The sequence below is a fragment of the Notothenia rossii genome (assembly GCF_949606895.1).
Source record: "Notothenia rossii genome assembly, chromosome: 5".
In the NCBI taxonomy this organism is placed as follows: Eukaryota; Metazoa; Chordata; class Actinopteri; order Perciformes; family Nototheniidae; genus Notothenia; species Notothenia rossii.
Genome location: NC_136903.1, coordinates 82,233,045 through 82,245,244, shown reverse-complemented (window position 1 = coordinate 82,245,244; position 12,200 = coordinate 82,233,045). Strand labels below are relative to the sequence as shown.

Sequence of the window (12,200 nt, the reverse complement as noted above, 5' to 3'; positions counted from 1 at the left end):
TAACTCTATTTTATTTTGTGGAGAACGTTTGACTGCCTTGATTAAAAATGTCCATAACTATAGCGATTTAAATTACCCCAACCTCACGTCCAAGTCATTCAAGCTGTGGAAACATGTTGTGTGACCTCTCACAGAGGAGCGGAAGTACGCGTGATGCGGGGCTTTTCAACACCCGGTCTTCCTGAGCACGAGGTAAAGACAGAGCGAGATGGTAAACACAAAGCTAATCTATAGGATCTAAACTGTGGGTTTAGGTTTCCCCGTAGGGATCTGGGGCTGTGAATGAGTCTGCTATTCAGCCAGCAGCGGTGTAAAGTCTCCACTCTGTAACGAGAGATTTCAGACCAGGATCCAGTGAGATATATCTGAGGATTGTGAGGGATAACTTCGCACTGTTCAACTCTCCCGTCTGTGTTTGCATTTTTGCCAACAATAGCTGAAATATCACCAAACACAGCCATTACTGAAAGTGTTGGAGATGTTATTGAGCTGCAATGTGGAGGAGGGCCGGCCAACACTCCCCTCCCACTGTCCTGCTCTCTCCTCTCCATCTTTGTCAAATAAAATTCTTGGATGTTGCCAAGTTACAGCTTGTCAAGGCCAAGAATGTTACTCAGCATTGGCCTGTGTCTGTTTATCTGTTTGGGTCTTTTACCATCACATAAAGCTGCAGTCTAATATGACTCTACCCGGCATGTACCAGGATCTGATTTTAATTTCAACATGAACTCTGCTTTTTCAGACTGCTCACATTGGGAACATTTGAATAAAAAGCAGTCAAAGGTTATTCGGTCTTTCCAGGTTCAAATTGAATTACAGATTTGAGATCTGAACCATACCTAAGGTTAGTTTGACCTGTTCCAAAATGGAACATGGCACAAATAGACAGGTTCCCATCCAAAATCAAGTACAATGGAAACTGGACCTAACCAGATTACCTCCAGCAGCTGTGAATGGAAGATTATTAATAACGCTATTAAAAGCACTTTACACACCATTAAATGATAATGCTGCATCAGATCAGTTGCAAATCTGTACATCTCTAGCATTGCCCACAACGTGGCTTAAAGGTGGAAATGTCCCAACCCTAACTAAAATGGAAAAGCACTTGGCGAGCGAAGAACTCGACCAAGGCCAAATGCCATATTTTACAATGTTAACAGATTTGTATCTGTTCCAAATGTAATGGCTTTTACCTTTGCCAATGCGACACCCTTCAACCCATTTTCATGAAAATCTAACCAGTAGTTTGTATGAAATCCTGCTGACAGAGAGACTGAGGTTCATATCTTCACAACGGTTTAATGGATTGAAATGAAAGTTTGTCCCGATATGTATGGTTCCCAGAGCATAAAACCAGCAAAATGATGTCAACATCTGACTTTTCTTCTCCAGGGCCACAATTAGGTTTTTTGATGCTAATTTGCAGAAGTTGTGCACCAGAATAAGACGGTGACGACAGTAAACATTATACTTTCTATGCTCCAACACACTATTATTGTGACTGTGGGCAGTTAAGCATACTACTTTAAGCAAATACCACTGTTTCTAAATACAACTTCACAGAGCTGCTAGTTTGGCTTTAGACTTTACTACATCCAGTCAAATTGTATTATACTCAGTACTTTGAGTGCAGCTTATGTGTTATGCTTAATTAAAACATCTCTCATGCTTTTTAACTTTTACACGCATTGAATTTGCTCCCCCAACTGTGCAATGTCAAGCCATGGGATCTTGCCAATTTCAGCGAAGACGTGAGAAAGAGGACAGAGAATTAAAACAGACCGTTAAATCTGCTCATTAAGCTATGAAAACACAATTTTTCCCACCATGTTGGGCCCTAACTACGAGTGTTTTCTCAACAATATAATATCTATGTCCACTAACCACTGTAAAGTGTCTTGTTGAGAGAATGTGAGGACTGGTGCCTGGTGGTGTCCTTTCCTCCGGCTGTCTGGCCATTAACAGCAATAGAAACCAGCTGTGTGGAGCGATCGCTCTTGCCACTCAGCTGCGAAGTCCTACCATTTGCTTTAGCTCTTAAAAACACTCCTTTCAGTACAGTTCGAAATTCTGCCCTGTCTTTAGTTTCGTCTGCTTTCGATTACAGTTATTATCACAAGCTGCTCCTCCTGGCTATCGCTCCAACTGCGTCCATTATGTGCATGTAAGTGTGCACGTGTTAGGGTGTGTATTTGTCTTAGGATATTTTCCTCGGGGCAACGTGCCTTTCACCTCCAGATTGTAACCCTGTTGTTGTTGGAAGCAGTTTTCATAATTTATCATTAGCAGTATATGTGTGTGTGTGTGTGTCTGGAAGCACAGGCGCTGTGTGATTTATCAGTGCTTGACCACAGTCAGTCTTTCACGGACTATCCTTAGAACCCCCGGTGTCCTGAGCCGTGCTGCCGGACATAGATCCAGCACCTCTTGCCAACAAAGGTTTTAGCCAACAAAGCAGAGCAGATGGAATTAGGTTACGCTTACATCGAGATGTTCCTGTTTTAAAAGCATCTCAACATCAAACATGCCTGTACACTATGTTGCAACAAATAAAAAACTTTAATATATGCCAGTTCTCAAAAACAATATATTTTCATTTAGGTCTCTATCTACTGATGCGTAACTGCGTTATTCAAGGTAATCTGTTTTTGTGTTATTGCCAAGGACAAAGCTGATGGCTTCTCGTGAGTAGATCCATTCTGTAGACAGATTGGTCATTTGGGTGACTGAGTCAGCAGCTATCGATCATGTTGTTCCAAGTGTTCATTATATGTTGTTTCTTTCATTCGATCGAACAATATCTTGACCTTTCTTCTTCCATCTAAAAAAAATTATTTTGTGTATTATTAACTTCTCCCCACCCCGCATTGTCCTCTTCTGTCTTTGACCTCGGTCCTCAAATCCTCCTTTATAACCCTGCGTCCCTCAGGGTTTGCACCCCCCTCTAATCACATTCATATACGACTGCCTGACCCCTGTGATACCCCGGCCCCCTGTTACAGTGTAATAAAAAAAGCTACTATAAATAACTTGGAGATGACACTCATTGTCTGGCGCTGTAATGCAAGGAATGTCCTAAACAATTTTGAATGGCCAGATTAGCATTAATCCTCCAGTCGCACACATTCTTATGCACACGCACTGCTACGTGTGTGTGTGTGTGTGTTTGTGTGTGTGTGTGTGTGTGTGTGTGTGTGTGTGTGTGTGTGTGTGTGTGTGTGTGTGTGTGTGTGTGTGTGTGTGTGTGTGTGTGTGTGTGTGTGTGTGTGTGTGTGTGTGTGTGTGTGTGTGTGTGTGTGTGTGTGTGTGTGTGTGTGTGTGTGTGTGTGTGTGTGTGTGTACATTTGACGGGTCAGCAATACATTCCCATGTCAATGTGCAAAGATGGAGAGGTGAGGTTCCATTAAGTCTCCGCAGGAGGACCATAAATCAAAGTGATTTTAATTGTGAGGGTGTGTGTGTGTGTGTGTGGGGGGGGTTTGTGTGTGTTAGGTCATTCCAGGTTGTAGATCCGGTTAATTTAGTCCTTGCATACCTATTTTGTGAAAAGATTACTAGACCAGATACAAAATGCTATGATTATAGGTTTTAATAATAATTTAACTTTTTTGTGTAATTTATCAATAATACAAAGGCCAAATATATGTTTTTTCCTTCATACATTTATCTTTTCTCTCTCTTATCCTTATAATCTGTATCCATTTATGTGTTAATGCTGTTAAAGTAAGCTATTGAAAGAGTGAGACAGTTCTTCATGGACATTTGTCATCAGTTGGTGACATTTCATACAACAAATCAAAATAGTAACCATGAGCTATTCATATTGGTAATAATTACCGGCCGCAGCCTATAGTATTTTGCATTTGTCCGCTTGTTTACATGTTGCATGTGTGTTCTTTTTTAACTCTCCCCTCTCTCTCTCTCTGTCCCTCGCTCAGGTCCATCAGTACTACAGCTCCCTGCCTGAGGACAAGGTGCCCTATGTGAACAGCCCTGGAGAGAAATATCGCATCAAACAGCTGCTCCATCAACTCCCGCCCCACGACAATGAGGTGAGAGTCCAAACTGACCCCCCCCCCCCTTCCTTCCATATATCCATCCATCCCTCCCTCCCCTCCTTCAGGGCAATAGAAAGATAAGAGTGAAGAAGGAAGGAGACAGACGTAGTAAAAAATGGAGTCGGACTGGACAGGAATAAAATATTTAGGTTTTTGTTTGCAAAGATTTGTACAGCAATAAACATTTGCCACAATTAATGTGAAGATGTTATTGCCATAAACAAGTGAAACACCACTAAGAAGATCTGTAAGCTTTAGCCGCTCGCCTGCTTATCAGACTGAGCTGTTTCACTTCATTATCCACTGTAACATATTGGTAACGTTAGCTCATTTCGGTTTGAGAGGGGTTTATTTTATTAGTGGATGACATCATGGAAGTGGTTTGCTAAGAGCCATTAAGTTTATGTTTTTGGGAGCCCCTGAATGGTTAAGGTACATGCCAGCTAACCACAACATCCACTCTTTGATTCCAGCTGTCGACTTTTGTTGCATCTCATACTCTCCCCCTCTCTCTCTCTCTCTCTCTCTCTCTATTTGCTTGTTCCCGGTCCCCAAGAGTAATCTTTAAAATAAAAATAAACAATTTAAGAACTGTTGTTTCTGTTAATTGGCTTACAAAAGCGTGAACAGCTGTGTGAATGTAATCCGTATTTGCAGATGATGTCACCATCCCTAAACCCTTCTACTAAATATGAATTGGTCGATGTCAACAACACTAATCAGATTAGAATCAAAACAATGAGTGTTTCAGGGGCCTGTTACCAGATTATCAATAGGATGCGTTTTATTTATTTATTTTAAATCACGTTTTACTGACCAATCTTATTTCAAATAATGAAATGCTTATGACAAAATGACAGCGTCTTCATACTCATGACAATTGGGTTAATCCCTTTAGATCCCTTTAGATATCAATTAAATAAAAATATATTTATATATGGTAACAATACCAACGGTTCATTTTCAATAAAAAATGTTGAAAAGGAACACAAAAATATTACATTTTACGAATATATGTTGGGGTGTGTGTGTGTGTGTGTGTGTGTGTGTGTGTGTGTGTGTGTGTGTGTGTGTGTGTGTGTGTGTGTGTGTGTGTGTGTGTGTGTGTGTGTGTGTGTGTGTGTGTGTGTGTGTGTGTGTGTGTGTGTGTGTGTGTGTGTGTGTGTGTGTGTGTGTGTGTGTGTGTGTGTGTGTGTGTGTGTGTGTGTGTGTGTGTGTGTGTGTGTGTGTGTGTGTGTGTGTGTGTGTGTGTGTGTGTGTGTGTGTGTGTGTGTGTGTAGGTACGCTACTGTAATGGTCTGGACGACGAGGAGAAGAGAGAACTGAAGCTGTTCAGTAACCAACGGAAACGGGAGAATCTGGGCCGTGGCAATGTCCGACCGTTCCCCGTGACGATGACGGGGGCGATCTGCGAACAGGTAAGCTGACAGCAAAAAATTATTTCCTCAGCAGTCAATGGATATGACAAGATCAAAGATGATCTGAAGGCCACCCGTTGCCTCACTTCTAGATGTCATTTCTGCGTTGCGTCCATGTTACAGGAGCATATTAAGTGTGACGGGATCAAAGGTGTGTCATGTGGCCGGTAGAATGAAAGTCATGAATCGTGACTGACGCAACAAAGAGCCTGTTGGCAATTCATTTATTTGTAGTGATTTACGAGGAGTTCTTAATGTGGTCATATAAAGGGCATATAATAACATTTGGACATGTCAGTCTAACCTCAAAGTGTGTCGCATGTCTATGTTGTGTCTTATTTTTCCCTGCTGTCTGCCAATCACAGAATTCTTTTCTTAAGACTTACAAGGCTTATAAAATACCTCAGAGGACTAAGTTACAACTAAATCTGCACTAAGTCCTCTCGAAATATTTCATAGTAGTACCCAGAGTCCCATAAAATCTTTAATGTGTTGTCAACATTTATTCTTGCTGTGGCCTTATGGGACTAAAGAGGGCAATGGAGAGTGTTCTTTTAACAACAAACCAGCGCACTTCAGTATCCGCTAGCCATTTATTACTGTGTGTACGACCAACTCGAGTAAAACGGAGCTACTCTCTGTTGTGTTGGTGCCCCAGGTGTATAGCTACTTTATAGCTTGTGTTTCTGGTTCGCTCAGCAGACACACAAATACAGCACATTGTTGGGAGAGTGTGTATTGATTGAATTCCCCCTCCCCCTCTTGGCCTCCTTGCAGCACCAGGATTTGTGCCAGTTAGATAACCTGATTGTAACTCTCGCTCTGTCTCCATCTTCCCACCCCTCTAAATCTACTTTCCCTTCCCGACCTTTCCCCCTGTCTCCTTAGCACTCCCTCTCGTTTATCTTTCCGGCTTCTCCACCTTTACAACTCCACGCCAATCTCGCTCTCCTTTTTTATCTTCCCATATTTCACTCACTTTTTATTTCTCCCCTTTGCCCCACCAACGTCCTCCAGCAGGCATTCGACTACCCCTCTGTGACCTTCCCGGGCCACACATGTAAACACAACCTCATGCTCACACTTTAGCTTTCATGCAAAATGGTGTAACCAACAGATGCACCAATCAGATATACTTGATTTGTAACAGCACTGACCTTTTGAAGATACCAGGACATTCTTGGAAAAAAGTTACTTTTAAAAAACTGTACATCTTCAGTTCAGATCCTCTGTAGCACTGAAACAGCACTCATTCAATTTGTCCTTTAAACATTCCCAAATTCTCGTTTGCAACGTTCTGCAGCCTTTCACATTGAGGTTTTGGAATTGGGAATTGTATAGACCAATTAAGTCCTCACAAATGGTTCAACAATCTCGCTATTCTGCGCTCTATCAAATGGATTTACTTCAATTACTTGAGAAATTGGTACCATACTGTGCTATAAGATGCCCACGAATACATGTATTTAAATTAATGTTCTTTAAAGCTGAACTCAATTTAGAGTATCTGAGCCCATAGATCATGGGCATTAGAGTCCATCTCTGGTTGAGCTGGCTGACTTGGCGCTGGCTCATCTCTCACATAGTGATTAACTATAAAGAATGTATGTGCTGTGTTTGTGTCTTTGTCAGTGTAAAAGACACTACACATAAAACAAGTTGTAGTAAAGCCACCATTTGCCCAGGATCTAAGTTATAGAATTTCAACTCAGTATCAACCGCTACTCCAAGTTTTGGTATTGAAAAACCCATTGCCAAAGAAATATGAGACGAAGTACAGATAAAAGCTGAAACGCTGATTAACTCTTACTTTCCTCCACTTCTCTTTAGTGCGGAGGCCAGATAAATGGCGGCGACATTGCGGTGTTTGCAACACGGGCTGGTCACAGTGTGTGTTGGCACCCAGCCTGCTTCGTGTGCAGCATGTGCAACGAGCTCCTGGTGGACCTCATCTACTTCTACCAGGACGGGAAGATCTACTGCGGGCGGCACCATGCTGAGAGGCTGAAGCCACGCTGCACCGCCTGCGATGAGGTGAGCACATGCCAAACACACACAGATAATCATGTGTTAAAAGACCCACAAATCTGTTCATGAAACCTACTGTTCCTGTGGGATGGTGTAAGAAGAGCTATTTATTACATATTTACATACGCAAATGTTGCACATATGCACGTGAATATAGTGCAAAATGCTGTCATATGATGCTCACAAGCTTCCCAACACACTCTGGCCCAGTTTAAACATGCAAGGGTTTTTCTTAGCTAATGGGGTCAGCTCTCGATGACGTGATGTCCCAACCATTAGCACTGACTTACACTCCCGGCTAATGGGGACAAGGACGCTGTTAGTACTTCAAAAGCACCCTGGTGTTTTACCAGCAGGATGATTAAAAGTAAATGCACCATATAGATTTCCTCAAGTCCCCACATGCATTAACTTCCCACACTTTGTCACAAGTGCGACAAAGGGGACAATCTCAGAGTATTAGGCTGCAGAGGAAAAAGCGGTGCGTAGGAAATGGAGGGGGGGGGGCGAGCCGAGCCTTTGTCCTGTCATTCAGCGCCCCGTAATAACCCACCTGAGGTTTTACCATCCGAGGCTCAGTGATAAACGATACTCTTTCTCCTTTCTCAGATCATCCTTGCAGATGAGTGCACCGAAGCAGAGGGGCGTCACTGGCACATGAAGCACTTCTGCTGTTTCGAGTGCGAGACTGTGCTGGGGGGCCAGCGCTACATCATGAAGGAAGGACGGCCCTACTGCTGCTCCTGCTTCGAGTCACTCTACGCAGAGTACTGCGACTCCTGTGGGGAGCACATTGGTATGCTGTTGGCATCTATCACTGTTACTGATACACTGTACACATGTCATTAATCATCACCAGCAGCAAAGGAATGCCTACAGAAAAGGGCTAAATGCTAAATACATGGAAAAATTAAGTGGAGCATTATTCGGCTTCAGGTTTTTTTTTTTTTTAAGGAGTGACCTATTTTCTTTTGGCATCAAGTAAGAGGAGAAAAGGGCCACGTTAGAAAGGATGTGGCCTGTTTTTCAGCAGTTTATCACCAAATGATGTCATGCGCAGGCATTTGAAGCAGGGGCACGTAGCAGAGGAACACGGAGAGACCTCCGCTTAAAGAGCACCTACATATGTATAATGTATAACATGCAGTGTGAAACCAATCTGGGTCAAAGGCATGACTGTATTTTGTGACTTTTCCTCCTTAGGATCTCTTTCTTTGACAGCCCATGCACCAAGCATCAGTTGAATGCACATTCATACATTTGTCAAGTTAGAGGTAAACCCATTGAAAGAAAAAACGTTTTTATTGGGGAACCTTCATATTAACACCTCTTGGCCCTGTTCCACCTCCTGTAAAAACTCTGTGTGTGCGTCAGCCCGACAGGATGCCCAGGTGTGATTCTGGCACAAACCTCTCAACAAATTTGCTCTGTAATTATTTGTCTGACAGGATATAGAAAAGTATTTGGCCAAAAAACACAACTGATTATAAATTGAAACCATCAGAAAAACATGCTCAAACCAGATGGAAGCCATTAGCAAATAGCTGGTTTTCTTTCCCCCAGCAACAACTGCAAGCTTACTCAAATGCAAAGTGTTTATACAATGCTGGGAAAGCTCCATAATGACTTTGCCCCCAGGCGCAGTTAAGTCGCCTCCAGCTCTATTTTCTCACTCAACAAGCAACAAAAAACAGCATTTCAAATAAAGACATTAAGATTCTTCATTTCAATCTCTTTGATAAAGACATAGTGCTTTGCATTTTAATTGTGCATTTGAACACAAGTCCCACAATTGTATTTTGCATAAACCGATGTGAATCCTTCTTGCAGGCATTGACCAGGGCCAGATGACTTATGATGGGCAGCACTGGCACGCCATAGAGGGATGTTTCTGCTGTGCCCGCTGCAAATGCTCTCTGCTGGGTCGACCTTTCCTGCCCAAGCAGGGCCAAATCTTCTGCTCCCGCTCCTGCAGCCTGGGGGAGGAGCCCAACGGCTCTGACTCCTCTGATTCGGCCTTCCAAAGCGCTCGCTCCACCAGAGAGTCGAGACGCAGCTCCAAGGCAGCGAAGAGTGGAGGGGGAGAGCAGAATGAGAGGTTTTCAGGGGAGGTGGACCCACTGTCTTTACAAATGGATCTCCTGAGTCTCTCCAGCCAAACACCCAGTTTGACTCGCGAGCCACCTGCATGGCAGAGCCAAGAGCAGGCACGTGACATCTATAACTATGAGTCCCAATCAGACGGGTCTGCAAACCCCACCCCCCTCCAGCTGCTCAGCCAGTGCAATGTCAGAACTGCCTATAACCCCACCTGCTCTGGACAGAGTAATCAACAGCAGGATCACAGGATCAAGGAGAACGGGATTTTAAAGAGACCAACCATCTCAGCCCTGAAAGGCCAATCTATGAATGAGATGTGGTTCCAACAGCCGGTTCCAGAGGATTACTATCCACCTAAGCTGAGGACCCAGAAGAGCTTCACAGAGATGTCCCAATGTTCTCAGCACCACAATGGCTTTTCCTCTGACAAGCGTTCGATCAGTTTGCACGGCTTTCAGAGGGACAGAGAGGTGGGACCTCCAGCTGCAACCCAGGTGGCAAGGAGCAGGAACCCCATCAATGCACTTAACTTCTCAGAACAACTGACGCCTTTGGAGCAGACCCCAAGAGGGTCCATGGAGTCGCTGGCCATGTCCAATGCTACAGGTGGGTGTTGTAGCCTCTCTTTGCTAGTCTGGCCCCATTTTATAGATCCAAGAAGTTTTGTTTACAGCAGAAGTGCTAGTGTTGTTGGTAGTATAAATCGCTTATTATGTTTACTTTGCTGAAGACATAATTTACATGTATTCACGTAAAATTCAAAGAGAGACATAGTTTAACTGAAGTTGACTCTGCTTTCTTACAGGCCACTCTGCCGATGGAGGAGGAAAGCGTCAGGAGCATCTTTCCCGCTTCTCCATGCCAGACCTGAGCAAAGACTCTGGAATGAACGTGTCGGAGAAAAGTAACATGGGCACCCTCAACTCTTCAGCGCAGTTTCGAAGCTCTGGCTCTATTCACAGCCTCACAGCCGGTCAGCCCTACATGGAAATTAATCCTCCCAGGTCAGCCCCGTACCAGTTGCAGTACTGCGACCCCACTGGCATGGGGATGGGCATGAGTCATTTACCGCCCGGTTTCACCTTCCAGGAGGAGGACAGGGTGAGTTTGGTGAGCAGTGCCAATGCTGCCCGCCTACCACCCATCAGTGAGCGCAGGGTGGGTGGTGTCAGTGTCGCTGGAGGTGGAAGGGGTGCCGGTGTCAGGATAGATGCACCAGAGGACACTCCCCAGAGGCGCCGGCACCACCACCACTCCCGGAGATCTCGTCGGTCTCGTTCAGAAAACGCTCTCAATTTGGTGGCCGAGCGAAGAGTGAGACCTCAGGAAAGACCACAGTTGTGTGTCCGTGAGGATTACGACCGTTTCCCGCCGCCCAGGAGCGCCAGGGACCAGTTCGGGGGTGGAGGCGGGGCGGGAAGATACCAGCCCCAACCTTTCAGGCCGTGCCCCAGGACCACTTCAGACCTGACTCTTCAGAACCCTGGGGCCGGCCGGCGCACTGGCTTAAACCAATACTCCTGGGATGATTACGATGATGACGGCTGGTGCTCCACTTGCTCCTCATCCTCAGAATCAGAGGATGAAGGGTACTTTCTGGGCGAGCCGATCCCCAGACCAATCCAGATGCGCTACCTCAGCAACCAGGAGCTTGTCCATAAGTACAACAACACAGGGATCGGAGCACCCAGCCACAGCGGGCAGTTACACACCCGCAAACGCAGAAAGAGCAAGAACTGCATTATCTCCTAACATCCTGTCGTCCAGCAACGGAAATGACTCTTTGTCCAGCGTGTGTACACTAACATCTTCCATCTGGAACAAAAAAAATAAATGAAACTAAAGGTCCATTTATTCAGTGTTGTTGAGTGTTGAATATCAAGTAATAGAGAGTCAGTGATGAATAACAGTCGGTAAAACAGTGAAAAAGCATGCATGTTTGTTCATTTCAATGTTTCAGAAAATCTCCTGAGTATTAAGGCTAACAATGCGCATTTCTATCAAGTCACAACATTTATCAAACGCTGATGTGCAATTTTATTTTACTCATAACTTCAATTCCATGCAGCAAACACGTGTGCAAGGTAGTCAGATTGGTAAAGTTGAGCTTTTTCATGCAATGTGATTTGGATATACTGTACTATTGTATTTAGTTCATAGTATGTACATAGATAATTGAATTAATAATTTCACTTAAGTTAAGGAAGTCCATGTAAATATGGTTGTAAATGAGGCCTCACATATTTTTATATTTTGTATTGATAGAATCATTTATGTATTAAATATCTATAATGTAGAGATAGAAAATGACAACATATGCATGTTTTATTTGGCTGACCTGGTCCTGCATTTGGAATAAAGGAGTATTTCAGTGAGTGTTTTGATTGACAGCTGGTGTTTCTCTCCAGACACATGTGTCTAGTTTTCACAAGAGTGAGTAACAGTCACCTTCTCCATCTGTTTAATGCATAAATGAATGACAATGTGGTGTAGAGGTTGATTGGGAGAGTCACCCTCCGCTGGTTTGTTATACTTCAACCCTAATGGGTGCCGTCACTTGGAGCGAACAGAGCTCCATTGTCCTGGAAACAGA

The 12,200-nt window shown here is 44.0% G+C and overlaps 1 protein-coding gene across 3 annotated transcripts in view; it reads left to right on the top strand.

Moving 5' to 3' along the window:
• Window positions 1-11,982, top strand: part of prickle2b (prickle homolog 2b) — a 90,637-nt gene extending 78,655 nt beyond the window's left edge. For all 3 annotated transcript variants that reach the window (XM_079683485.1, XM_079683486.1, XM_079683487.1), the window contains 6 exons: window positions 3,942-4,055; window positions 5,342-5,479; window positions 7,310-7,513; window positions 8,117-8,303; window positions 9,338-10,213; window positions 10,413-11,982. In XM_079683485.1, the coding sequence (XP_079539611.1) occupies window positions 3,942-4,055; window positions 5,342-5,479; window positions 7,310-7,513; window positions 8,117-8,303; window positions 9,338-10,213; window positions 10,413-11,359 (2,466 nt within the window). In that variant the 3' untranslated portion in view covers window positions 11,360-11,982. The remainder of the gene's footprint in view (window positions 1-3,941; window positions 4,056-5,341; window positions 5,480-7,309; window positions 7,514-8,116; window positions 8,304-9,337; window positions 10,214-10,412) is intronic.
• Window positions 11,983-12,200: the final 218 nt, after the last annotated feature.